General features: G+C 38.9%; 1 protein-coding gene and 1 pseudogene across 15 annotated transcripts in view; one reads left to right on the top strand and one right to left on the bottom strand.

The window, feature by feature from the left end:
- Nucleotides 1-27,314, top strand: part of CPLANE1 (ciliogenesis and planar polarity effector complex subunit 1) — a 161,175-nt gene that overhangs the window by 20,486 nt on the left and 113,375 nt on the right. For 12 of the 15 annotated variants that reach the window (XR_012413613.1, XR_012413615.1, XR_012413614.1 and 9 more), the window contains 9 exons: nt 2,368-2,617; nt 2,793-2,948; nt 3,118-3,887; nt 5,731-5,939; nt 6,138-6,218; nt 8,838-9,002; nt 17,265-17,438; nt 24,590-24,818; nt 25,560-25,699. Coding sequence is in view for 11 of the 15 variants with exons in the window: in XM_073993307.1 (XP_073849408.1) it covers nt 2,368-2,617; nt 2,793-2,948; nt 3,118-3,887; nt 5,731-5,939; nt 6,138-6,218; nt 8,838-9,002; nt 17,265-17,438; nt 24,590-24,818; nt 25,560-25,699 (2,174 nt within the window). In the remaining 4 variants the exon portion in view is untranslated. Of the gene's footprint in view, nt 1-2,367; nt 2,618-2,792; nt 2,949-3,117; nt 3,888-5,730; nt 5,940-6,137; nt 6,219-8,837; nt 9,003-17,264; nt 17,439-24,589; nt 24,819-25,559; nt 25,700-27,314 lie in introns of those variants that run through there. The other 3 variants (XM_045393633.2, XM_065546163.1, XM_073993312.1) reach the window with 3 other exon arrangements.
- On the bottom strand, nt 18,505-21,934 carry LOC102120138 (centriole and centriolar satellite protein OFD1 pseudogene; annotated as a pseudogene).

Here is a 27,314-nt window from a genome sequence, read left to right as displayed (position 1 = left end):
GCCTCAGCCTCCCAAGTAGCTGGGATTACAGGCATGTGCCACCACGCCTGGCTAATTTTGTATTTTTAGTTACAAGAAGGGGTTTCACCATGTTGGTCAGGCTGGTCTCGAACTCCTGACCTCAGGTGATCCACCTGCCTTGGCCTCCCAAAGTGCTAGAAGTACAGGTGTGAGCCACCGCACTCGACCAATTTTTTTATTTTTAAAAATTTCTTTTGATCTCCAATCCTGCAGAAGGGTTATTCTTTTTTTTTTTTTTTTTTTTAAATTTATTTATTATTATTATACTTTAAGTTGTAGGGTACATGTGCATAACGTGCAGGTTTGTTACATATGTATACTTGTGCCATGTTGGTGTGCTGCACCCATCAACTTGTCATTTACATCAGGTATAACTCCCAATGCAATCCCTCCCCCCTCCCCCCTCCCCATGACAGGCCCCTGTGTGTGATGTTCCCCTTCCTGAGTCCAAGTGATCTCATTGTTCAGTTCCCACCTATGAGTGAGAACATGCGGTGTTTGGTTTTCTGTTCTTGTGATAGATTGCTAAGAATGATGGTTTCCAGCTGCATCCATGTCCCTACAAAGGACACAAACTCATCCTTTTTGATGGCTGCATAGTATTCCATGGTGTATATGTGCCAGAAGGGTTATTCTTTAAGCCTGTTTCTTTTACTGTGAAATGAGTGTGACACTAATTGTGTCTTAGGGTTTAGAGAATGAAGTAAGATAATACATAATTGTAAATCAGCACAGGCTGGCATAAAATTAGTGCTGAGTAAATATTTGTTATTATTGATGTTGATTATATGTGGCTAGACACATATGCATAACTATTTATAAGACAGAAAAGTTGGAAAAGACCTTTGAAATTAATCTGTTCCTTTTGCTTTGTAGAAAGGAAACTGAGGTAGGGTGCTTCCTTGATTATATCTAGCAAAAAAATGACATTTAATTTAATTTAATTTTTTTTTTTGAGATGGAGTCTTGCTCTGTCACCCAGGCTGGAGTGCAGTGATGTGATCTTGGTTGACTGCAACCTCTGCCTCCTGGGTTCAAGAAATTCTTCTGCCTCAGCCTCCTGAGTAGCTGGGATTACAGGCGTGCCACCACGCCCAGATAATTTTTGTATTTTTATTAGAGACGGGGTTTCACCATATTGGTCAGGCTGGTCTTAAACTCCTGACCTCGTGATCCGCCCGCCTCGGCCTCCCAAAAATGACAATTTTTAGCAGTTGGTAATGCTAATGGAAAAATGTGTCACTTCCTGCAGTGAAAGTATTTTTTCTTTACTTGTGGTCTAATTCATAATTCATTAGAATTTTCTCATATTCTCCTTTAAAATTAATATTTGGGGCCTTCCAAAACTGATTGCTTTTTTTCTGATTATGAAAGTATAGTATTCATTATTTATTTTAGCACTCAAAAATCAAATTTACAAAACTAAATAATGTGGAAAATTAAATACTTGTAATCCTATACTTCAAATGTAACAATTATTAACATTTTAGTATGTTGTCCCCCAGATTTTAAAAATATTCATATAACAATGATAATAGCAATATTTGTTTCTTTTTTAAAGACTAAATTATGTGATATCTCCTGTTTACTATTTTTCATTTTTGATTTAACAGTATATCCTTTATATCTTTCCATGTTAGGCATTATTTTTAATGGTTCTACAGATGTCTGTGGTGTGTATGTCCTGTAATTACCAATTTTCTATTGTTGCCATTTGACTAATAAAAAAAAATCTGTATTTGAATAGCTGCCTAACCAGAAAAATATTACAATATACTTTGATGTTTTGTTCCTTTTATAGTTGTAAAGCCCCAACTTTAATAAGGAGTGATATTAAGTAATCAGAATCAGGTACATCATAATAACAATAATGTATGTTTAAGTTAAGTGGAAACTCAAATTTAAATAGGTAAAATTTTACTCACCACCATTCTCTCCAAATCTTCTCAACTTTTTTCTTTCTCCTCTTTAATAAAAAGTATACTGATAGCTCATAATTTTATTTGTGTAAGTATATTTAAATATATGGTAAGAGGAAAGTTAACTATTTAACTCTCTTTAATAGTAAAATTATTTTCTGAAATAGGTTGTATGTAGATTAAATATGAAATAGAATAAATGCTACCATTTAGGAAAATTTTAAAACATACGAACCTATATATTATTTTGTCTTAATCACTGTGTTATATTTTCCTGAAAGATATATATACACATTTAATATTTTTTGTGTTTCACCTGCTTGCTTTTTCATTGTTCTGTAACTTTTTGTTTTTTTTTTTTGAAAAACGTTACTTTCCTTAAGATCTTTCTCTTACTGATTCTTGTATTTTGATGTTTGTTTACTAGACCACAGCAGTTTACGTTTCAAGATTCAAATAATTCTGTTGATTCATCAGCTTCTGATAGTGACCCTATGAGACAGAGATTTTCTATAAAAGCACACTCACAGTTACCCTACCTCGTTATATCTGATGGATATATGGTCACAACCCTTCGATTTCTTGATAGCTTGTCTCCGTCAGTGCACATGAGATCACTTCTACTTGATTCAACCCAAAGGCTTGAGAAAATATATCAAAGTGTGATCTTGTCTAAGGTACAGGGCTTTTTTATATCATTGGGAAAAGTTGCCTTTTTCTTTTCAAATTTAAAACTTTACTGACAATAATGTCCTTGAATTGTATACAGTTGTCTATAGAACTTTTAATTGCTTATAATAGAATTACAGATAACGTTTTGCTCTTGGAAATCTTTCATCTTTTCTTGTTTAGCCAGAAGGCAAAGGACTGAATTTGCGATCACTGAATTCCTTAAGGTCTAGCCTGTTAAAACACCAAAGAAATGAAAGTTCAGCCGATTTCACTGTCCCCAAATTCTTGCAGGCAGAAGAAACAATAAATTTAAATGAAAATACAGCAGATTTTCAGGTACTTAGTAGCAGTATTTTATTTGCTTGGAACAATTATGACTTTATTCCAAGAAACATATTTTGTTTTTCTCTTGTTAAAGGGAAGAGAAATATAAGAACACCGAAGTGATTCTATTGATAAGGTATTAAATGGTATTAAGTATTGTTTTTTTCCCCTCATGTTTTAGGATTTTGAAGCAGAAGAAACTAACAAAGACAGACACTTTCCAGACAACTTATTTCCTTTTTGGAACAAAAGAGATGATGGGCTGTGTAGTACTATGAAGGAAGGAAGATTGGAATTTGCATCTATGTTTGATACGATACATGCAAAGGATGCTAGTGAGGAGACAGACAGAACCATTACAGAACTGCATTCTATCCAGAAAAGTCTACTTGCTGCGTGGACTATAGGAATTTCAAAAACTGTGACAGAAAAAAATTTAATGTTAAATTACATAGTAGTTTGTATCACTCATTTTTTTTACATTCTTCAATTTATAAAATGTCCTTTTCCCAAACTTGATCTTTTTTTAAGCAAAAGCTCAAGACATAATGCATGGATACTTTGTATCTTTCAACTTTTTCATCAGTGTTTATCAATCCATTATTGGGATACAAGATACAAACAAGATGTGGGGCATTTGATAAAGCTGACCTCAAATACTATAAAACTTTTGCTGACTCAGCAACAAAAGGGTCAGTTATTCTCAGAGACACTTTTAGCCTGTTTTTATTTACTCAGAATGGTAGCTGACAATTTAAATGGTGTATACAGTCTTCAGCCTGAAGTTATTTCAGCATCAGCTGATGGAAGTAAAATAACAGCTCAAGATTCATTGATGGTACCTATTTTTCAAATGTTTCGAGATAGTGGTTCTCAGGAAAACTGGTCTTGGAACTCATTTTTCAAGATTCATCCTCAAGTAGTAAATCTTGTGCAACAGCCAGGACACAGGTATAATCACTTATTTTAATAAATACTGGGATACTATTAGTTTGGATGTTTTTACTTTTTTAGAAACTGAGCTACAATTCCTATATTGTAAAATTCATCATTTTAAAATGTACTATTCAGTGTTTGTTAGTATATTTATAAGGTTGTGAAACTATTAGCACTAATTCAGAACGTTTTTATCACCCCAGAAGGAAACCTTTTTTTTTTTTTTTTTGAGACGGAGTCTCACTCTGTCGCCCAGGCTGGAGTGCAGTGGCCGGATCTCAGCTCACTGCAAGCTCCGCCTCCCGGGTTCACGCCATTCTCCTGCCTCAGCCTCCCGAGTAGCTGGGACTACAGGCGCCCGCCGCCTTGCCCGGCTAGTTTTTTATATTTTTTAGTAGAGACGGGGTTTCACCGTGTTAGCCAGGATGGTCTCGATCTCCTGACCTCGTGATCCGCCTGTCTCGGCCTCCCAAAGTGCTGGGATTACAGGCTTGAGCCACCGCGCCCGGCCAGAAGGAAACCTTGTATCTGTTAGCACTCAGCATTACAGATTTTATTTTTTAAAATATTTAAGTACATGCTTCAAAACATCGTGTTAAATATGTCATGTTATATGTGATAAATGTATACACTTTTAGTTTGCCAAAAAAAATTGCAGGATTTATGCCAAATGTTGTGCAATACGTATTTTCTTAGTCTCGGAAAACCCATGATGTTGAAAGATTTTGGTTTAGTTAAGTACTGTTAAAAAATGACCTCTCTCTTTTTTTTTTTTTTTTTGAGATGGAGTCTTGCTTTTGTCCCCCAGGCTGGAGTGCGATGGTGCAATCTCAGCTCACTGCAAACTCCGCCTCCTGGGTTCAAGTGATTCTCCTGCCTCAGCCTCCTGAGTAGCTGGGATTACAGGCGCCTGCCACCACGCTTGGCTAATTTTTGTATTTTTAGTAGAGACGGGATTTCACCATGTTGGCCAGGCTGATCTAGAACTCCTGACCTCAGGTGATCCGCCCACCTCAGCCTCCCAAAGTGCTGGGATTACAGGCGTGAGCCACTGCGCCTGGCCAAAATGACCTCTTAAAAAAGTTAGGCTGGGCGCAGTGGCTCATGCCTGTAATCCAGCACTTTGGGAGGCTGAGGCAGGTGGATCACTTGACCCCATGACTAGCCTGGGCAACATGATGAAACTCCACAACTAAAAAATTAGCCAGGCCTGTTGGCATGTGTAATCCCAGCTACCCAGGAGGCTGAGGCGAGAGGATTGCTTAAGTCCAGGAGGTGGTGGTTGAGCAGATATCACGCCACTGCATTCTGGTGTGGGCGACAGAAGGAGACCCTGCCTGAAAAGAAAAAAAAAACAAACAAAAAACAGTGTGGTGCACCTGTGGTCCCAGCTGCCTGGGAGGCTGAGTTGGGAAGATTGCTTGAGCCCAGGAGGTTGAGGCTACAGTAAGCTGTTATGGAGCCACTGCAATTCAGCCTGGTCAACAGAGCAAGACCCTGTTTCCTAGGCTGGAGTGCAGTGGCACATACCTGTAATCTCACCTGCTCTGGAGGCTGAGGTAGGACGATCACTTGGGCCCAGGAGTTTGAGATCAGTCTGGGCAACATAGCAAGACCCTGTGTCTTTAAAAAAAAAAAAAAAAAAAAAAAAAAAGATTGCTTAAAATATTTATGAAGATTTTATATAAGGCATTATTTGATCATTTTATTTTGCATTATATTTAAATGTGATCAGTTTGTTTGTATGTTATACTGATGAAGAATACAGGCAAAAAAAAAAAAAAAAAGGCTCAAAAGGAGGCTAAACTCATCATTAGCCTGAAATTTGCTTTTGATAATTACCTGATTTTATTTGCAGATTGTGTATTCTCTGGAGAATACTGTACAAAAAAACTTTATGGTATCAAGCACAATTAAATCGAAGAGTTCCTGAAGCTGATAGTCAGTTAACTGAAAAGATGACACATGAAGCATCTACTGTCAAGTCCCTGTTATGTCATTTGCAGGCTAACCTACAGAGTACTGGAGATTGCTTGAATCAAACCTTAGAACTTAAATCTATCAATGGTGAGTATTTTATGAATATTTTCTAACTCCATGAATAAATGACATAGTTAACCAGACTTTGAATTTCTAATTGGTTGTAATGATTTGTTTTTCAAAATAATTCCTGACTGAGTGCCATTGACTGAATTTTAAAACAAAGTAAATTTTTATGAAGTAATATAATTAACTATGACTAATCGTTGGTTAAAAACTTTCTAGGGGAAGAGTGTTTCTTATTAGGATCATATGAAAAGTCTGTTCAGCTGTGGAAAAAAGCTCTACAAGAAATCGGAGAGAAAGGTAGGAGAGTGTTAAAAAATATGTGCCATAATATTAGCAGGACACGTTTTAGCTTGCTATAGACCTTAACAGTAATTCTGAATTCCAAAACATATGTGCCATTATATTAGCAGGACATGTTTTAGCTTGCCATAGACCTTAAAAATAATTCTAAATTTCAGAGTGCTTATGATATCCTAATGCCAAATAGAATACATGTTGTAGGCAACCTGACACTCATGAATACTTATTTAAAATTATTATTAACCTTGGAATTGGTAACACTAAGAACCTTTTCAGTGATCTATAGGTAAGTCTCCTTCTGTCCTTTCTTTGATTTGTGGTAAAGCCTGTGGTTGATTGTTGATGGGAAAAATGAGATTTAGATCCTAAACAAAATAATGTGGGTCTTTTTTTTGTCAGTTACAGAGACTACAAGTATCTAAATGGGAAACTATAGGTCATATATTTCACCACCTACTTACAGACTTAGAGAAAGATAGAGTGAGGGCTTTTTGCCTTTAAGTAATTTAACTTTAAGAATTGTGTGTCAGTTAAACATATCGTTCCATTAATTGTGGGCTTCATGGAGTTTTTGATAAGGATATGGGGTGTGGATGTTAGAAACTGGTTATAGCTTTTATGATATAGAGCTGAGGATATGGCTGAGATGACAGAGGTTCTCAGCTGGTGACCCTGGAACCCTGACTGCACCTCCTACATGGTCAGGTTTGGCCTATTATTACATTTATTTTCTGACTGCTGTGACTTTGTATGTTTCATTAATTCATCTACTTAACCAGTATTTGTTGAGTGCCTGCTATGTGCCTAGCACCGTATTAGGCACTAGGATAACTGAAATAAATTAACTTTACCCTCAAGTTGCCCATAGTCACTTTTCTCATTATGTTTTATGGTAGACATTTAGGGAGCACAGAAGAACACCTCAATACAATCAAGATGGAGTGCAAGCATCAGTCTGGGGAAAGCCTCTTGGAGTTGACATTTAAAATTGAGTAGATATTGGCCAATTAAGGTCATAGAAATGACATAACAGAGGATATAGTATTCCAAAACCAGAAAGGCTTGAGAAACCCTGGCAATTTGTTAAACTTCAGGTAGTTTAGTAGGACTAGATTACGTGATATATGTATATGTGATATTGGTGAGAGGATCATAAGAGCTAAGTTGAGAGGCAGATGGACAACAGGTGATGAAGGAGGGTCTTTAATGGAGTGCTAAGGAATTAAGATTTTATCTTGAAGACAATGGAATCAGTTAAGACACTTTAGGTAGGAAAAGGACTTGTACAAATAAGGATAGGCCATTTAGAAAGATCACTTTGGTCAGTTGTGGAAGGTCATTTGCAGGACTATAATGTAGGGATGTGGGTTTTACTTGGAAGCAAGAAAATCAGTCAGGTGAGGAGGCTTGAAACCAAAGCAATGTCAAGGGTAATGGAGAACAGAGGTTACATTTGACAGTTATTTAATAGGCTTGATCAGTCTACTTGTGATTGAGTAGACTTGGAGAAAGAAGGCTAGTGTAGTTCTCTGACTTTGGGATTGTCCATCTGGATGAAGAAGAGCAGCATTCACTGAGATGTGAAATTCTGGATGAAGAAAAGTTTTTGTAATGAATTCCATTGTGGACATTTTGTTTAATTTCATTTACAACTACATCCATTAGGAATGGCTTCTAGTAATGGAGATTAAAAGTAGCAGTGGCTTCAACAAAGAGTGGCTTTCCTTTGTGAAAGGAGGTCAGAAGTTGCAGTTTGGGGCTGATTTGGTGTTTCCATGGTATCACCAAGGCCCCAGGCTCCTTTAGTTTTTCTACTGTATCATCTTTAGTGCATTGCTTCCAATCTTAGGGCCATTACATAGGCTAAGATGGTTCTTGGACCTTCAGCTATCACATCCATATTCTAGGCAGCAAATAGGATAAAGGTTGGTAGAGCTAGAAAGGTTGCATTTCCTAGCTAATTTACCTTTCTTTAAGCAGCTTTTCTGGAAATCGTATACAATATTATCTCTTGAATGAGAACATAGTCACATTTTTACATGGCCACATCTAGGGAGAAATTGTAATCTTGGCGCATTATATTCCCAAATAAAATTGGAATTATTTTACTCAAAAAGAATGGTAGGCAACCAGCAGTTTCAGTCTTCAGATATGTAAAGGCAGTTGTCAGGCCTGCTCCTATCTTATTGGATAACTGGTTTTTCTGCTTCAGGTAGTCTCTTTGGACATCCCTTTGATATACATATGGTTCCTTGGAGTTTTTGTGGCATGTTCCCTTCTGTTTCATACTGTGTATACTTGAGATAAAAGTTATTAGTAGACCTTAATGCTAAGATGATAAGAATTTGCAGCTTTCTTTGAGTAAAATCTAAGTCATCCTAGGGTGTGATGAAAAAAAATAAATTGTTTAGAATTTAAAATGAAAAAGAACAAAGTATGACTCACCTGTTAAAAAAATCATTTATTGAAGTGTGAAACAGATACAGAAAGGTTTACATATCATGAGTGTACAACTTGATGAATTTTCACAAACTACACACTCCTGTCAATTGAGCACTACACTAAGGGCATTCCTTTGCTTACATACTTTTAAGGTAAGCTTAATTCTTGTTTCAGGAGGAAGAAGGACATATTTTCTTCAGATACGCTATTATCTTTCTCTTTTATACTGCCACCTCTATAGCTATAATTTAAATGATGCTCAAGGATTGTGTGATCAGCTAGCAAGAGAAATCCTGAGATGGTCCCAACTACCTGTAAAAGAAAATAAAGATTTTTCAGGTATGTTTTTTTTTTATTTTATTTTTAAAAAGAGACAGGGTTTCCTTATGTTGTCAGGCTGGCTTCAAACCCCTGAGCTCAAGTAATCCTCCCACCTCAGCTGCCTCAAGTGGCTAGGACTACAGAATTCATTATATTTACTCGTTAGTTTGTATTTATAGTGTAGACATGAAATTGCTTATACATAAAAGTTGGTTGTTCTACCTCTCTGGTGATTAAGTATATTATGTTGGATTTTGGACTCTCAGTTTCCCAATAGCAGGGACTATGTTGAGGTTTTTTGTTTGTTTGTTTTTAAATCTTAGAATCCCCAGGATTTAGCAGTATAGTAATTGCCTGCTGAGCTGATAGTATAATTGCTTTCTTATAACCATATTTGTTAGACATAGTATTAGGTACCCAAGTGTTTTTCCATAGTATGTTAACTGTTGCTTATAGCGGTTTAGTGAAATCATAAAAATCATTTTCCGAGATATTTTGAGTCTTCTAAAAAATCTGGGCTGAGCGCAGTGGCTCACCCCTGTAATCCCAGCACTTTGGGAGGCCGAGGCGGATGGATCACGAGGTCAGGAGATTGAGACCATCCTGGCTAACATGGTGAAACCCCGTCTCTACTAAAAATGCAAAAAAATTAGCTGGGCGTGGTGGTGGGTGCCTGTAGTCCCAGCTACTCGGGAGGCTGAGGCAGGAGAATGGCGTGAAGCTGGGAAGTGGAGCTTGCAGTGAACCGAGATGGTGCCACTGCACTCCAGCCTGGGCAACAGAGTGAGACTCCATCTCAAAAACAAAAAAAATAAATAAAAAATCTGTTTACGAGATTGCAGAGTATCTGGATTGACTTTTTCAAAGAGGTGTATTTAAATCAGGCCATAACCAGAGAGAAAGATATATATGAATGAACATGTAATATATTTATAATGGTTATAGGGTGGTAGGCTGCTAGATGTATACTGTATATATGAATGTGTCTGAAAGGCCCAATGTATTCGAAATTTCTAGAGTTGATACCGATTTCATTCTTGATTGTTTCAGCCACTGTTTAAAAATGTCTTATTTTGTGAGGTTTTTTTTTTTTTTTTTTTTTTTTTTTTTTTTTGAGACATGGTCTTATTCTGTTGCCGAGGCTGGAGTGTGGTTGAGTGATCTTAGCTTACCTGACCTCTGCCGCCTGGGCTCAAGCCATCCTCCCACCTCAGCCTCGTGAGTAGCTGGGACTACAGGCATGTGCCACCACGCCTGGCTAATTTTGGTATTTTTTTGTAGAGATGGGAAGCTCACCCTGTTGCTCAGGCTGATCTTGACTTCCTGGGCTCAAGCAATCTGCCCACCTTGGCCTCCCAAAGTGTTGGGATTATAGGTGTGAGCCACTGTGCTTGGCTTACTTTCTGATTTTTATCTTTTTAAATTTTTGTGTTCATTAAGGCAGTAATACATGTTCATATTAGGTGATTTTGAAAATACGGAAAAGTAGAAAGGAAACAAAATCACTTATAAGTTTAGTTTTTTTGTCTAGGACCTTTTGATATATGTATATGTATATATTACCACAGCTGGATAATCTTATAAATTTAATATTATGATGAATATTTTCCAGTGCCAATAAACTTAAAAAAAATCTATTGAACCTTTTTCCCATTGTACATTTTGTTGCCATGTATTTACAATTTTAAATAATGCTGCAGTGTACCTAAATATTTGTGAGCACTACTAATAATTTCTTTCTTTCTTTTTTTTTCTTTTTTTTTAGACGGAGTCTCACTCTGTCGCCCAGGCTAGAGTGCAGTGGCACGATCTTGGCTCACTGCAAGCTCCGCCTCCTGGGTTCATGCCATTCTCCTGCCTCAGCCTCCCGAGTAGCTGGGACTACAGGCGCCTGCCACCATGCCTGGCTAATTTTTTGTATTTTTAGTAGAGACGCTAATTTTTTGTATTTTTAGTAGAGTCGGGGTTGCACCGTGTTAACCAGGATGGTCTCGATTTCCTGACCTCGTGATCCACCCACCTCGGCCTCCCAAAGTGCTGGGATTACAGGCATGAGCCACTGCGCCCAGCCTGCTAATAATTTCTTTAAGATAAATTCCGAGAAATGAGTCTGCTGGGAAATGAGGTAGCTGGAACCACAGGTATGTGCCTCATGCCTGGCTAATTTTTTTTTTCTTTTTTTTTTGAGATGGAGTCTTGCTTTGTCGCCTAGGCTGGAGTGCATTGGCATGATCTTGGCTCACTGCAACCTCTGCCTCCTGGGTTTAAGTGATTCTCCTGCGTCAGCCTCCTGAGTAGCTGGGATTACAGGCATGCACCACCATGCCTGACTGATTTTTGTATTTTTAGTAGAGACGGAGTTTCACCATGTTGGTCAAGCTGGTCTCGAACTCCTGAGCTCCTGATCCACCTGCCTTGGCCTCTCAAAGTGCCGGGATTACAGGCGTGAACCACCGTGCTGGGCCATGCCTGGCTAATTTTTAAAAATTATTTTATTATTTATAGAGATGAGGCTTGATATGTTGCCCAGGCTGGTCTTGAACTCCTGGGTTCAAGTGATCTTCACACCTCAGCCTCTCAAAATGCTGGGGTTATTGGTGTGAGCCACTGTACCCAGGGTGAAAGACTTCTATATATGACTTTTTAAATGACTGGATAGTCTTTATATTTATTTGTTTATATTTGCAATATTGTCCTTACATGATTTAACTTTCATGATAAGTTGAACCTGTAGTAATTCATTAAAAAAAATTTTTGAGATGAAGTTTCACTCTTGTTGCTCAGGCTAGAGTGCAGTGGCACGATCTCAGCTCACTGCAACCTTCGCCTCCCAGGTTCAAGTAGTTTTCCTGCCTCAGCCTCCTGAGTAGCTGGGATTACAGGTGCCTGTCACCATGCCCAGCTAATTTTTGTATTTTTAGTAGAGACGGGGTTTCACCACGTTGGCCATGCTGTTCTTGAACTCCCAACCTCAGGTGATCCACCCACCTCAGCCTCCCAAAGTGCTGGGATTACAAGCATGAGCCACTGCGCCCAGCCCATTTGTCTTAATTTTTAATGATGATTGCTTAAAATATATTAAGCATATACTTTTGGGTTGGGGACCCCAAAACTACCCCCCAGATTTGATGGTTCACTAGGAGAACTCACAAGACTTAGCATATAGTTGTACTCATAGCTATGATTTATTACAGTGAAAGGAAACAGCAAAATCAGCAAAGGGAAAAGGTACGTGGTATGAAGTTTGGAGAAAACCGGGAATAAGCTTCTGTGAATCCTCTCCCAGTAGATTCACACAGGATGTCCCTAGTTTCCTCAGTGACAAGTTGTGACAACACATGTGAGATGTAGTCTACCCGGGAAGTTCATTAGAACCTCAGTGCTTAGGGTTTTTAATTGGGGGGCTGGTCACATAGATCCCTTCTGCCTTAGTACAAACCAAAATTCTACACTCTCAGAGGGAAAAGAGATGTTCAGCATAAACCACGTTGTTTATACAAACAGTTTAGGTTCAGTGAGCTCCTCTTATCAGTTAGGATGGTGGAAATCCTCCCAGAATCCAAGTTCCCAGATACCAGCCAAGGACCAACCATTACAAGCAAGCATTTCAAGCAGTTGTGCATGCTATGGTAGTTCCTTTCTGCACACCTACCTTATTAGATACTTGTCTATAGTTATTTAACTTTTATTAAATAGGGCTTCTTTTTTTTATTTTATTTTTTATTTTTTTTGAGACAGAGTCTTGCTCTTGTCGCCAGGCTGGAGTGCAGTGGCACGATCTCGGCTCATTGCAACCTCTGCCTCCTGGGTTCAAGCGATTCTCCTGCCTCAGCCTCCTGAGTAGCTGGGATTACAGGCTCCTGCCACCACACCTGGCTAATTTTTTTTGTATTTTTAGTAGAGACAGGGTTTCGCCGTGTTGGCCAGGCTGGTATCGAACTCCTGACCTCAGGTGATCCTCCCCCATCGGCCTCCCAAAGTGCTGGGATTACAGGTGTGAGCCACTGCACCCAGCCGGGTTTCAGTTATTAATGTTATCACTGCACCCTGTACAGAATTACACTTTATTTTTATTTTTTTTTATTTATTTGAGATGGAGTCTCGCTCTGTCGCCTAGGCTGTAGTGCAGTGGCGCAGTCTCGGCTCACTGCAACTTCCGCCTCTCGGGTTAAAGTGATTCTCCTGCCTCAGCCTCACTAGTAGCTGGGATTACAAGCGTGCACCACCACGCCTAGCTAATTTTTTGTATTTTTAGTAGAGATGGGGTTTCACCATGTTGGCCAGGCTGGTCTCGTAACTCCTGACCTCAGGTGATCCACCTGCCTTGGCCTCCCAAAGTGCTGGGATTACAGGCGTGAGCCACTGCGCCTGGTCGAGTTTTACACTTTCAAAGTTTTTTTTTTTTTGTTTTTGTTTTTTTGTTTTTTTTGAGACAGAGTCTTGCTCTGTCACCCAGGCTGGAGTGCAGTGGTGCGATCTCAGCTCACTGCAACCTCTGCCTCCCAGGTTCAAGCAATTCTCCTGCCTCAGCCTCCCGAGTAGCTGGGATTACAGGCACCCACCACCACGCCCGGCTAATTTTTTGTATTTTTAGTGGAGACGGGGTTTTACCGTGTAAGCCAGGATGGTCTCGATCTCCTGACCTTGTGAGCCACCCGCCTCAGCCTCCCAAAGTGCTGGGATTACAGGCGTGAGCCACCGCGCCCGGCCCTCAAAGTTTTTTAATTTCTGAATTCATACAGCTTTATTCTGTGACAATAACTTTTATATTAACTTTTATTTACTCATCAATAAATCACTCTCTGTTTAAGAGGCTGATTCCTGAGTTTTGCATAAGGTTTGAATGATTAAGATTACTGAAAATCTTACCTTTGTATAATTCCTCCATAAGTTTTACCCATGAGAAAAAATTTTTTACCCATGTATCTCTAACTTGAATGTGAAGAAATAGTATGTTTTTTTTCCCCCAAATATTACAGTGACCAAATGAAGACTACTGCTTGAAGGCTAATGAAATTTTCTCAATTCCTTTTGTTTAAAAAAAGAAACCAGGTAACATTAACAATTTTTTAAATTAACAATATTCCTTTGAGTGCCTACTATATGAGAGGAGAAGTGCTCGGTGCTGGGACATACAGTGAACAAAATAGAAATCCATACACATATAAAATGTAATTTCCCATGAATATGTGCCAGATCACTTCTGGAAAAGAAAGATACCTTTCTATTGTTGGGGCCATACACTTCATACCAACTAATGTTAGTATTTAGTAGTTTTGAACTAATTTATTTTCAAATTTGTGAATGCCAGCTTATATTATGATGGAGATTCTCAAGTGGAAATGATGCTTGTCCTCTAATCTTGCTAGTGCACATTGGAGTTACACCAGAAATTTTGATGTGACTCTTCTGCCCACCTGCTATCTAGCCATCTCCCTTCACCCCACACATTTGTCTGTGTGTGTGTTTGAGATAGGGCCTCACTCTGTCACCTAGGCTGGAGTGCAGTGGCATGATCACAGCTCACTGCAGCTTCAACTTCCCAGGCTCAAGTGATCATCCTGCCTCAGCCTCCTGAGTAGCTGGGACCATAGGTACATGCCACCACACCTGGCTAATTTTTGTATTTTTTGCAGAGACGGGGTTTTTCCATGTTGCCCAGGCTGGTATCAAACTCCTGGACAGACTCAAGTGATCCTCCAACCTGGGCCTCCCAAAGTACTGGGATTACAGGCATGAGCCTCTGTGCCTGGCCCACCCCACATGTTCTTTTTGATACTGCCTGCCCCCAAAATCTTACACTAGTGAGCTACTATTACTAATGGGAGTATATTAAGATTCTCAGATCTAATGGTACAGACAAAAGCATTAAGAATCTTGGGTCGGGCATGGTGGTTCACACCTGTAATCCCAGGATTTTGGGAGGCTGAGGCAGACTGATTACTTGAGCTCAGGAGTTCAAGACCAGCCTGTCCAACGTGGAGAAACACCATCTCAACCAAAAAAATACAAAAAAAATTAGCTAGTCATGGTGGCGTGTACCTGTAGTCCCAGCTACTCAGGAGGCTGAGGCGGGAAGATGGCCTAAAACTTGGAGGCAGAGGTTGCAGTGAGCTGAGATTGTGCCAATACACTCTAGCTTGGGTGACAGAGCAAGATTCTGTCTCAAAGAGAGAAAAAAAATCTGTTTCAGTGCTCTTTAGATTATTTCTATAGTAAACCCTGCCCCCTTTATCTTAAAAAAAAAAAAAAAAAAAAAGGAAAGGGAAGGAAAAACGGAAAATAAATAATGAAAGTCAAAACTTGCAAGGCTGTCATGTCTGGGTCATTTTATATAGATACCGCCATTTAAAAAATAAAATTTAAAGTTGTGAACAGTTCTTAGGTGTATGTACACATAATTACTAACTACAGTTGACTATTGAACATCACAGGGGTTAGGAGCACCGACACCCCCATGCTGTCAAAAATTTGTGTATAACTTGACTCCCGAAAAACTTAACCATTAATAGCCTACTGTTGACTAGAAGCCTTACTGATAACATAGTTGATTAACACATATTTTGTATGTTGTATATATTATATACTGTATTCTTAGAATAAAGTAAGCTAGAGAAAGGAAAGTTGTATTAAGAAAATCCTAAGAGGCTAGGTGCAGTGGCTCATGCCTGTAATCCCAGCACTTTGGGAGACCGAGTCAGGCAGATCACCTGAGGTCAAGAGTTCGAGACCAACCTGACCAACATGGAGAAACCCAGTCTCTACTAAAAATACAAAATTAGCTGGACATGGTGGCACACATGCCTGTAATCCCAGCTACTTGGGAGGCTGAGGCAGGAGAATCGCTTGAACCCGGGAAGTGAGGTTGCAGTGAGCTGAGATCGTGCCATTTCACTCCAGCCTGGGCAATAAGAGCGAAACTCTGTCTCAAAAAAAAAAAAAAAAAAAAAAAGAAAAGAAAAAATCATAAGGGAAAATACATTTCCAGTATTGTACTGTATTTATTGATACCACCAGTTTATGTTATCTGTTTCCAAGATTAATTGTCTGAAATGGTGGACAACCATAGCTGCAGACCTCAATCCATGGTATGTCTCAAGCAATTCAACTTTTACTTGTAATGTCATGAATTTTTTCTGCTTATTCAGAACACTTCCAGGATCTCTTGTGGCACTTCTTGTAGGTCTCATGGTGTTATTCAAGGTTTATGGTATAACACTAAATGTGATGAGAACTACACGAGAATTTTGAGGTACTTTTTATTGCCATATGCACTTTACTAGAGAGATGAACTGCTTTGCAGAGATGATTAGCATCACATAGTATTTTCAGCAAATACTTCCAACACTTGAGCTCTTCAAAGTAGTAACAGGAGGTAGCTACAAAATTAATATAGTAGTAGTACAGTAGGAACTACAATGAATTTTATGCAGTTATTTAATACTTTATGTGTGTTTACATTTCTCTTGACTGTGAACAGTGCCATATATGGCCTGTAAGTGTTTGTGTAAATTTTGATAATTTTTTTTGTTTTGAGTCAGAATATCTAGCTCTGTTGCTCAGGCTGGAGTGCACTGGCACGATCTCAGCTTACTGCAGCCTCCACCTGCTAGACTCAAGCAATCTTCCTACCTCAGCACCCTGAGTAGCTGGGACCATAGGTGCGCACCACCATGCCCAGCTAATTTTTTTTAATTCTATTTTTTTGTAGAGGTGGGATTTCACCGTGTTGCCCAGGCTGGTCTCAAACTCCTGAGCTCAAGAGAGCAGCCTACCTTGGCCTCCCAAAGTGCTGGGATTATAGGTGTGAGCCACTGTACCCAGCCAATTTTGATAAATTTTAACTTTTTATAGTTTATATGTATTTTATGGTACTAAATGATAAAATATCTACATATTTTTTTGTATTCATAACATACCTTTTTCTTTTTTTTTTAAATTTTTTGATGTTTCTAGGTTATGTGGTGTGCCTACAAATTTTTTCAAATTGTCACAAATCTCCAAAACATTTTCTAGTATATTTATGGAAAAAAAATCTGTATATATAAGTGGATTTGTGCAGTTCAAACCCGTGAAGTTCAAGGGTCAGCTGTAATTGTTTTTGGTTTTATTGTCTTTAAGAAGTATGGTACCTGTTATAATTCAGCTTGTATTGGCCATGGGTGCTCATCTCAGAAAAAAACGTATTACAATTTTCTTTTTGTATAATATTGGGAACTTAAATATTACTACTTTTGGTAGTTGATCACAGTCTTCTTAGGTCATTGCTGTATTCCTTAGGTGCTGCGAAGTCTCATTTTGAGTGTGGAATGGCGGGTGGTGTTCATCCTGAGGCAGCAGTGAGAGTCATCCAGTCCATGGCTCGTTTCATGGCTGCCTATTTCACCAATCAGCAGCTTTGCATTTTGCCACCTCATCATGTAAATGTTCTTCCCCCACTTCATATTAAAACAGGTAATATAGTAAACAAATCCTTTTAAAACTCTTTTTGCATTGCACATAATAGAATATTGAAAACATTATACAGAGGCCATTACTCTATGGAAATGATACTGTTCTAGCATAGTATCTGAAACACAGGAGGCGATTTATGACTATTTGTGAATGAATAGAATCTGAGAAAAGCAATGGCTTAGATTTGTTTTTATTGAATATGGATTTTAAAAAAATCACAAAATTGGGGCAAGTTGATCTTTATAAAGTTTTTGTTTTTAAATTTTAATTAATTATTTTTTTTTAGAGATGGGATTTTGCTATGTTGCTCAGGCTGGTTTTGAGCTCCTGGCCTCAGATGATCTTTTTTGTTGAGACTGAGTTTCGCTCTTGTTGCCCAGGCTGGAGTACAATGGCGTGATCTCAGCTAACTGCAGCCTCCACCTCCTGGGTTCAAGCAATTTTCCTGCCTCAGCCTCCCAAGTAGCTGGGATTACAGGCATGTGCCACCACGCTGAGCTAATTTTTTATATTTAGTAGAGACGGGGTTTCACCATGTTAGTCAGGCTGGTCTCGAACTCCTGACCTCAGGTGATCAAACTGCCTTGGCCTCCCTGCAGGGATTATAGGCGTGCACCACCGTGCCTGGCCAAATGATCTTAACCACCTCAGCCTCCCACGTCGCAGGGACTATAGGTGTATACCCCTGTGCCCAGCTAAAGTTTCAATTTTTAAAGTGAAAGAGCTGCCACCTTCATTTATGTCAAAATGTAGAAATTCAATAAATATTGAGCTTGCTAATTCAATATTTAAGTTTATTTGGATGATTTACTTTTATGATTTTATTTGGACCATTTACTTTTTAAATTTAATACTTTCATTAGTATGGTCAAAATGCATCTAATCCTGTGCTAGATAACTGCCCTGCTCTCAGTATAAACATGTACACAAATTTCTATGATATTCATTTATTCTGATTTTTATTAAGTGCCTGCTGTTTGCCACACAGTATTCTTGGTGCTGCAAATATACTAGCTTGTGCAACATGAAATTGATAATACTAAAACATTTGCAGTTTCTTTCTTCCTTTTTTTTTTTTTGATTATACACATTTTTATTGTGAGTTTTATCTGTTGATAGAGAAACATTTACAAAGGAGTAAATGTTATGTTACTTCTCATGGTATGTAAGTTAGAAGCTGGGCAGCAAACATGGTTACCAAGAGTCATCTGGTTCTTCATGAGAAAAGCCTGTTAAACTTTCGACTTTGTCACTAGATTGCAGTGTGTCCACTAGGGAGCCTTCCTGGACCATCTTTTTTGAGCTCTTACCTGCCGACTCCTGGTCTTGCTCCTGCTGGATTATTTTGATGTATTTCTCTAAAGGATTTTCACTGTGAGCAGATTTGTCTTTCATTTCTTGATTACTCATTTCTAATTCATTTGCCATTTCTAATTCATTTTCCATTTCAATCTTCAGTGATTCTTCAGTCATCCTCCTTTCCTGATACAGTTTTTCTAGTTCTCTTCGTTCCCTTTCTAAAATTTCTTGTAGGTTACTCTGCCTTCTTTCTTCTCTCTGCTTTCGTTCTTTCACTTGCTGTTCCCATATTTTTTCTTCTTCCTTTTGTTCTTCAGTTTGTTTCTGATCTACATTTGGGTGCTGATATGAGAGGGGAACAGCAGCTGCAGCAGCACCCATATGAAGCATATCCCCGGCAGGAGAGGGCTCATCCATTTCAAACTGCCTTGGCATGTTCCCTGCATATTCAAAAGATGATTCAAATTCCTCATTATCCTTAAAAGCTAGCTTGTCCACATCTGAAAATTCACTTTTGTCTTGAAGTTCATTTTGTCTCTGATAATGACCAGCTTTCTGCCTCGGAGGGCTGGAGAAGGGAGGGATGGAGAAGTTGTGCCTAGACTCAGTGGGTGATGACAGGGGTATTCTGTCAGTACAAGGACTGGGGGAAGCAATGTGTGATCTGCCCAGACCTTCCAGATATATTTCACTTTCAAGGCTTCTTTTTGCTTCTGGAAGGGATGTGGAGGAGAGGCGTCTGGAGGAAGTGCCCCCACGTAGCCTTGAGGCTGCACTGCCTGTCAGTGCTTCCAAGATGTCATTCCTTTCTTCTTTAAGTGTGCCCACTTGAGGCTGCTCAGAGACCACTCTGTCCTCTGCAAAAATATGTCTTTCCGGGGAACTGGAAGTAATGTTTTTGAAGGCTTCCAGCAAGTGCAGAGATGGTGGGCTCTTTGCTGGTAGTGGGCCTGTGGCAGAGTTTTTAATGTCTCTCCGATGGTAACTTCTGAAAGCCTTTTCCAGGCGTTCGGCCTCTTGCTGAAGCTCTTTGACCCTTGCATTAGTATTGGTGACAAACTCAAGGTCAGAATCAGGGGAACTACCCTCCATCCCTGTATTTGGATAATTTGTGATCCTTGATGCAACCATACCTGCTAGAACTTTTTCCTGTTTAAAAGGATTGTTCAAGAAGTCCCCACTTATCTCACCATTGTGAAGCACCATGTTGTCATTTATTAATCCATTGGCAGAATGATGGATCACAGACTGCTTTGGATTGCGGTACACTTCATTCTCTAGGGCTGTCTGAGTTTGCTTCAGTTGCAATTTTAAATCGGCAACCTGAATAGTTAACCTCTTTACGGAAGCTTTGTAACCTAGTATCTGGGTCTTCAGCTGTGCAGTATGCTCAATTTCATCTTGCAGTTGTTTGTGCAGAGCTTGCCTGCGGCTTTCGAACTCCTCATGCTCAACCACTATTGCCTTTTCTGCTTTCTGTAGTTGTTTCTGAAAGACCACAAGTTCAGGAGCTGGCTGAGCTAGGCGGTTTAGGAGACGCAAGTTTTCATTTCTACTCTCTTCCAGTTGTTGTTTAAGTAATTTATTTTGTGCCAGAAGCTCCAGTCTCTCTTCTTTTAGTAGAGAATAATCACTCATCACTTTAACCTTTTCATTCAGCATATGGTTTTGTTTTGTTATTGCCAAAGACTGGGCTTTGACAGACTCTAACTCAAGCTCAAGTTCTTTTATGCGATTTACAGATTGATTGAGTTCCTCCTTTTTTGAATTAAAAGCTATGAGCTCCTCTTGCAAATGAACTGCTTTTTCTTTATTCTTCCTTTCATCTTCAGTCAGTCGATTAGTTCTAATGATGTAGTCGTCCTTTAGTTCAAGTTGATACTTTAGAAGTTCATTCTTGAGCTTTTGGTCATAGGCCTTCTCAAAACTCTTTATATTCTGCTCCTGTCTCCTAAGTGCCTCAGTCATGCTTTTATGTTTTTCTTCCTGGAGCTTCTGGTTCAGTTCAAAAGCTTCAACTCTTTGCTTCAGCTCTGCTTCTCTTCCTCTTAGCAAATCCATATCTTTTAGTAAAAGTTGCCTTTGAGCATAAATCTCTTTTGTTTCAATCTCTTGGTGCTTTTGAATTCTCTCAAGGGTACTCTTTTCCCGAATAACGAGGGCTTCAGATTTTGCTTGACAAGCTTTCTCAAAATCATTCTGGAACATGGCTAATTCCTTCTCATACTTTTTTTTCGCTTCCATTTTAATTTTTGCTATCTCAGTATCTTTAAAAAACTTCAATTTTTGGCATATTTCTGCCCGAAGTTGCTCTTCTATTTCTCTCTTATATTCATTTAGCTTTATTTCTAAAGACTCGAACTTGACACGCTGAGGGTAAGCATCTGCAAACTGATCATCAATAAGCTGAAGCTTCTCAGCCAGAGAATCTCTGCTAAATGTCAAACTTGTCTGAGTTTCCCTATTACAACTCTCTTTAGCTTGATGATATTCTGCCAATTCTTTTAAAAAATACATAAGAAAACCTTTTTGGTTTTCTTTATCAGATCCTGAAACCAGTGATTTGTAGAGACTGGAAGTAGGGTTGATTTTAATGAGTTGTAATAGATCCTGCATAGTAAATACCTTTTCTTTTGCCAAACCACTTTCTGGAAAGAAAACAGAAAGTGAATATTCATAGCCACATCTTTGTAAGTGATCTGCCACTAAAGAGTTAGAGGCACCTATTAAGAGGGAGCTCCCTTGCACTGAAATGGACCGAGTTTGCAGTTCTCCACTCAATACAGGCTGCATCAGCTCATGAATTAGCTGGTTGCGAAGTTGTATCTTGAGCGTGTCCAGTATACCCCGATCCTTAAATGTCTGGTATAGCTTTTTGCGCAGTTCATCTTGACTCAACACATCAGCCACGGGGAGCATGTTCGACTGAGCCATTATCAACCGTCAGCTTCCTCTGGAGCCCACCTCGCTCGCCCCACCGTGGCCGAGTTTAGTGCCCAGCCGGGGATGGGCCAAGACGAGGGGGATTCCCTGCCCTCCAGAGCTCTGTCTCTGTCCCGGGGGATGGGGAGGAACAAGGGTGCTGAACGCTTTCTGCTTTGCACTCCCAACTAGGTTTTCTAGCAAACACGCGAGCTTCCTTTCTTCGCGGTTCTGAGGCATGAGTGAGGACCGTGACCCAGGCGCGACTCAAAGGCGGCTGGAGGGCGGGGACTCGGAGACTAGGGACGGAAGGCGGCAAGGCAGGACCGCCTCACATCCCGGCCTTCATCTCCCGGCGACCGGCTAAGTTACAGCCTTCCGGTCTGGAGAGCTACGGCGCATGCGCATTGTTTTCTTTTTTTTTTTCATCTGTGGAACAGATTTATCCTAACTGCCATGAACAAAATGATAAAGTACTTATTCTTTTATGGGGTTTACGTCTAATATGTTGAGACAAAATTAAATATATAAACCAGATATATCAAATGGTTATAACTGTTATGGAGAGAATTAAAATAGAGCAATAGAGCATGACTGAGTGGCAATTTTAGATTGGAAATTTCAGGAGCTGCTCTCTGAGGAGGTGAAAGTTAAGCTTAACTCTTTTTCTTTTTTTTTTTTTTTTTTGAGACGGAGTCTCACTGTGTCGCCCAGGCTGGAGTGCAGTGGCGCGATCTCGGCTCACTGCAAGCTCCGCCTCCCAGGTTCACGCCATTCTCCTACCTCAGCTTCCCGAGTAGCTGGTACTACAGGCGCCCGCCACCTCGCCCGGCTAATTTTTTGTATTTTTAGTAGAGACGGGGTTTCACAGTGTTAGCCAGGGTGGTCTCAATCTCCTGACCTCGTGATCTGCCTGCCTTGAACTCCCAAAGTGCTGGGATTACAGGCGTGAGCCACCGCTCAGGCCTCTAAGCCTAACTCTTAATAACAAAAAAGAATTGGATATATCAAGGCACAGGGCATTCTAACCTGAGTTTGTGTAGAAGCCCCAGGGCAAGAACAAGGTTGATGTGTTTGAGAAATGGAAAGATCTGTGTGGCTGTAAACTGGAGGAGGAGGGCTGGGCATGTTGGCTCATGCCTGTAATCCCAGCACTTTGGGAAGCCAGGCCTATTGCTTGAGTCCAGGAGTTTGAGATCAGCCTGGGCAACATTGTGAAACCCTGCCTCTACCAGACATACAAAAATTAGCCCGGCATGGTGACATGTACTTGAGATTCCCAGTCACTTGGGAGGCTGAGGCAGAAGGATTGCTTGAGCCGGGATGGCAGAGGTTGCAGTGAGATCACACAATTACACTACAGCTTGGGTGACAGATCAAGACTGTCTCAAACAAAACAGAACAAAACAAAACCAAAACAACAACAAAAAAACCCCCAAAGCAAACAAAAAAAACTAGAGGAGGAAGTGGAGAGTGATATGAGTTGCATTCAGTAAAAGGGCCAGATGGTGTAAGCCATGTTAAGAAATCTTAATTTTATTTTAAGTATCATGGGAATCTGTTGGAGGGCTTTAAGCAAGAGTAGACATGAACAGATACACATGTATGTACAAGGCACACCTAGGTTAGAGTAATACTAGTTAAAATATAATTAGAAGTTTAATAAGGACGGCAACAAGTGGTCAGCAAATATAATCAGTCATAGAACCATGAATTTTGAACTATGTGTTCAAACTCCTATGTTCTGTCAATGTTTCAGGATGCATATACATTTCATGTTAATTTTTCTAATCAGAATTTTTCTAGGGATTTGAGTTGCTTATTTGGTGTGATATTTTAAAAAGTAGCGAAACTTTTTACTGTGTGAAAGTAGTAAAATTTTCAGAAAATTAAATTATTCAAGTTATTTTAATAGTATATTACCTTGCTAGTAGTGAATAAAAATAGGAAAAATTTAGCCAGTATCCTGGCTCCTTTGCTTATGCAAAATCAGACATCCAAGTGGTTGAAAACTTTTTTGGTTTTCCAGGTGTGTTTGTCAGAGAGCTAAAATGTTAGTTCTTGCTGTAGACATAGCCTGTGTAGGTCATGTGAGAAACTAACCATTTCAAGGAACAGAGAAGCTCATGAATACTATTTATGACTTTTACTTTGAGAGAATGAGTAAAAATCCCATCAACATATATTTTTAAATAACATTTCTTTTATCGTATTTTTAAGTTGCTTTATCAAGTTACTTCAATTAGGGAAAGGGACAGAAGGCCAGGGGGAATATTATCCTTTTGTATTAAATCACAGGCCGGATAGCAATCTTATTATTTAGTCAGAATTACTGAAAATCACACTTTTCTACTTCGTAATCAACACTAATATTGACACTTAATATCCTTCATTGTTACCTCAACTTAGTTTTTTATTGCATAACACTGTGGGTAACACAAAATCGGATAAAATGTAGTCTCTGCCTTCTGCATTTCATAATCTAGTATGAGAAATAAGCATGTATTTCTTAGTATCCCACAGTAATAAACTACACATTGTGACCCATGTCACGGTAATAAATTGTACATTGTGTACCAATAGTATAGTAGATATAAATGTTTTTTGTATGTATTTGCGTATTACCTGACACAAAAGTTTCATTAAACAGTATTTACCTTTATTGTCTATACTTTCTATTCTGTTTTTTTCTCTCTTTTGTTTCATTTTAAAAATAATGCTGGCATTTGTTTCATGACCCACGAATGAGGCACATTTGTCAGTGTTAAAAGCGTTCTAGGGCATGTTGAGTATTACTTTAGCCCATTTTGTATGTATCTTCCTGGTGTTTTTTTGTAGAAAATACTGATTGAAGAGATAAATATACCTATGTAAGGAATCATGAGTTTGGATGTAATTGTAATAATCCATTTTTTAAAATTTACTCACAGAGCAGTCCTTTCGACTTATTCCTCTGCAACACTCTAAGGTGGCCAGCGTCGTTAGAGATCAAAATCTCTCTAATGTGTGGACAGTTGAATATGCACTTGAATTACTATTTATTGGTGGCCTGGTTCCAGAGGCTGTGTGGTTGGCATATAAACTTGGAGACTGGAAGACATCTGCTTCAATTGGTGTGGCTTTCCAGCTGTTCTGTAAACGTGATAGCAATTTCATGAGGTATGGAATTTTAGGCAATTTTAAGATATAGTATGATTGAACTATGTATTTTATATTTCTCTTTTTGCTGGTATTTACATTTTATGTGGAATCCTTAGTTCAGCATTGTTCAATGGAACATTCTTTAGTAATGGAAATGTGTTGTCCAGTATGGTAGCCACTCACCACAAGTAACTATTGAAATGCAGCTAGTGAGACCAAGGAATTAGATTTTCAATTTAATTTTAGTTAATTTAAATTTAAATAGCCACATGTAGTTAGTGGTTACTGTATTGAACAGTTCAGTGGCTTACTTATTTGTGTTAAAACTTTTATTAATAGCCAGGTGCGATGATTCGTGCCTGTGGTCCCAACTACTTGGAAGGCTCATGTGGGAAGATCACTTGAGCTCAGGAGGTCAAGGCCGCAGTAAGCTGTGATCATGTCATTACACCTTAGCCTGGGCAACAGAGTGAGATCCTGTCTCGAAACAAACAAAAACCATTTATTTAGTACACTTATGTGTTAGTAAAGCCCGTATTTAGGGTAGCAATTAGAAATAAGAATGGGGGAATATATTAGGATCATAATCGTGGAGGGTCTTAATACAATATTTCCTTGAATATATCTTTTTTACATGTATGATAGATAAAAAAGTAAATTCCATTATTTCTGAAACTTTCATGTTTAGTCCTTGATGTGTGAAACCTTTCCTTTTTTTCAAAATTTGGATTCATTTCCCTTAATTTAATGTCATTTCAGATCCGAGAAAAAGAGTCTGAATCTACCACTACATATGACTCCAGCACAGATTTTTCAGGAAAAATTGCAGTGTTTTTTAGGTCAACCAGCCTCTTTGGAAGCAAAAAATGAATTGGACTCACAATACAAACAGTTTACAGGTGTGTTATGTATGTATGGTCTGACTCGTGTCAGATTAATATAAACCTTATGATACCTTAAAAAGCTTATACATGTCTACAAATGTATTAACACTTTGAAATAAACTTATCAAAAATGAAAGCATGATATTTATTTTTATTTTATTATTACTATTTTTTGAGATGGAGTCTCACTCTGTCACCCAGGCAGGAGTGCAGTGGCGTGATCTTGGCTCACTGCAACCTCTGCCTCCCGGGTTCAAGCAATTCTCCTGCTTCAGCTTCCCGAGTAGCTGAGATTACAGGTGTGGACCACCACGTCTGGCTAATTTTTGTATTTTTAGTAGACACACGGTTTCACCATGTTGGCCAGGCTGGTCTCGAACTCCTGACCTCAGGTGATCTGCCCGCCTTGGCCTCCCAAAGTGTTGGGATTACAGGCGTTAGCCACTGCGCCCGGCCAGAAAATGAAAGTATGATATTTATACTTAACCATGGGAATACCCAAAACTGATGCCAGCTCACGATACAAGGGTTGATAACTGAAAGATTTTCTGATTTTCCATACATAACTTTTTTTTTTTTTTTTTTTAATACTAAAGTAGCTTTCTTGATGCTGCAGTGTTACAGCTCTCTGACTCCTGCACAGCAAGGCCACCCCAGAGACTATGTTTGAGAGTAGCCTTCCTACATGCCTTTATACTAATTATATTTCGCTTCATTTATATCATTTTCTTTTGGAGCTGTAGAATCTCAAACCTGGAAGGGTACTTAGGAGTGATTTATTTCAACTCTCACCTAGTGCATAAATTATAGATTTTTTTTTTATTTGAAAAGTTCAAAATGGTATTAATTAAAAATGATAGAATATTACATGTATTACATAGATTCACACAGGAATCCTATAAAATTTATCTGTTTTACCGTTGGAGAAATTTAGATAAAAAGTAATGAAATCAGTCATTTAATGTCATATATTTAATGTAAAACCAGGACAACTGTGAGGCCCTTCTGTTTTTATTGGTGCTTTGCTCCAGTAAGGAGTGAAACTTCTAACTCTAGATTCCTAAAACTTACAATGTTTCTGTTTTGAGAGAACCTATAATACTTGGAAATCTGACTATAAACTTTTCTTTGATAATTTTCTGTGCAGTTCTTTTGTTTTAATTAATGAAAAGATGTTACTATTTGAAAGTTGGATTTTAAAGAAGGGACTAAGACATCCCCAGTCTGAACTATGAGTTTTGGCAATATGTTATTTTATTTATTTATTTATTTATTTATTTATTTATTATTATTATTATTATTATACTTTAAGTTCTAGGGTACATATGCATAACATGCAGGTTTGTTACATATGCATACTTGTGCCATGTTGGTGTGCTGCACCCATCAACTCGACAGCACCCATCAACTCGTCATTTACATCAGGTATAACTCCAAATGTAATCCCTCCCCCCTCCCCGCTCCCCATGATAGGCCCCGGTGTGTGATGTTCCCCTTCCCGAGTCCAGGTGATCTCATTGTTCAGTTCCCACCTATGAGTGAGAACATGCGGTGTTTGGTTTTCTGTTCTTGTGATAGTTTGCTAAGAATGATGGTTTCCAGCTGCATCCATGTCCCTACAAAGGACACA

This window comes from Macaca fascicularis, chromosome 6 (assembly GCF_037993035.2).
Source record: "Macaca fascicularis isolate 582-1 chromosome 6, T2T-MFA8v1.1".
In the NCBI taxonomy this organism is placed as follows: domain Eukaryota; kingdom Metazoa; phylum Chordata; class Mammalia; order Primates; family Cercopithecidae; genus Macaca; species Macaca fascicularis.
Note: the sequence above shows the minus strand (reverse complement) of the source record. Positions and strands in the feature narration are given on the sequence as shown.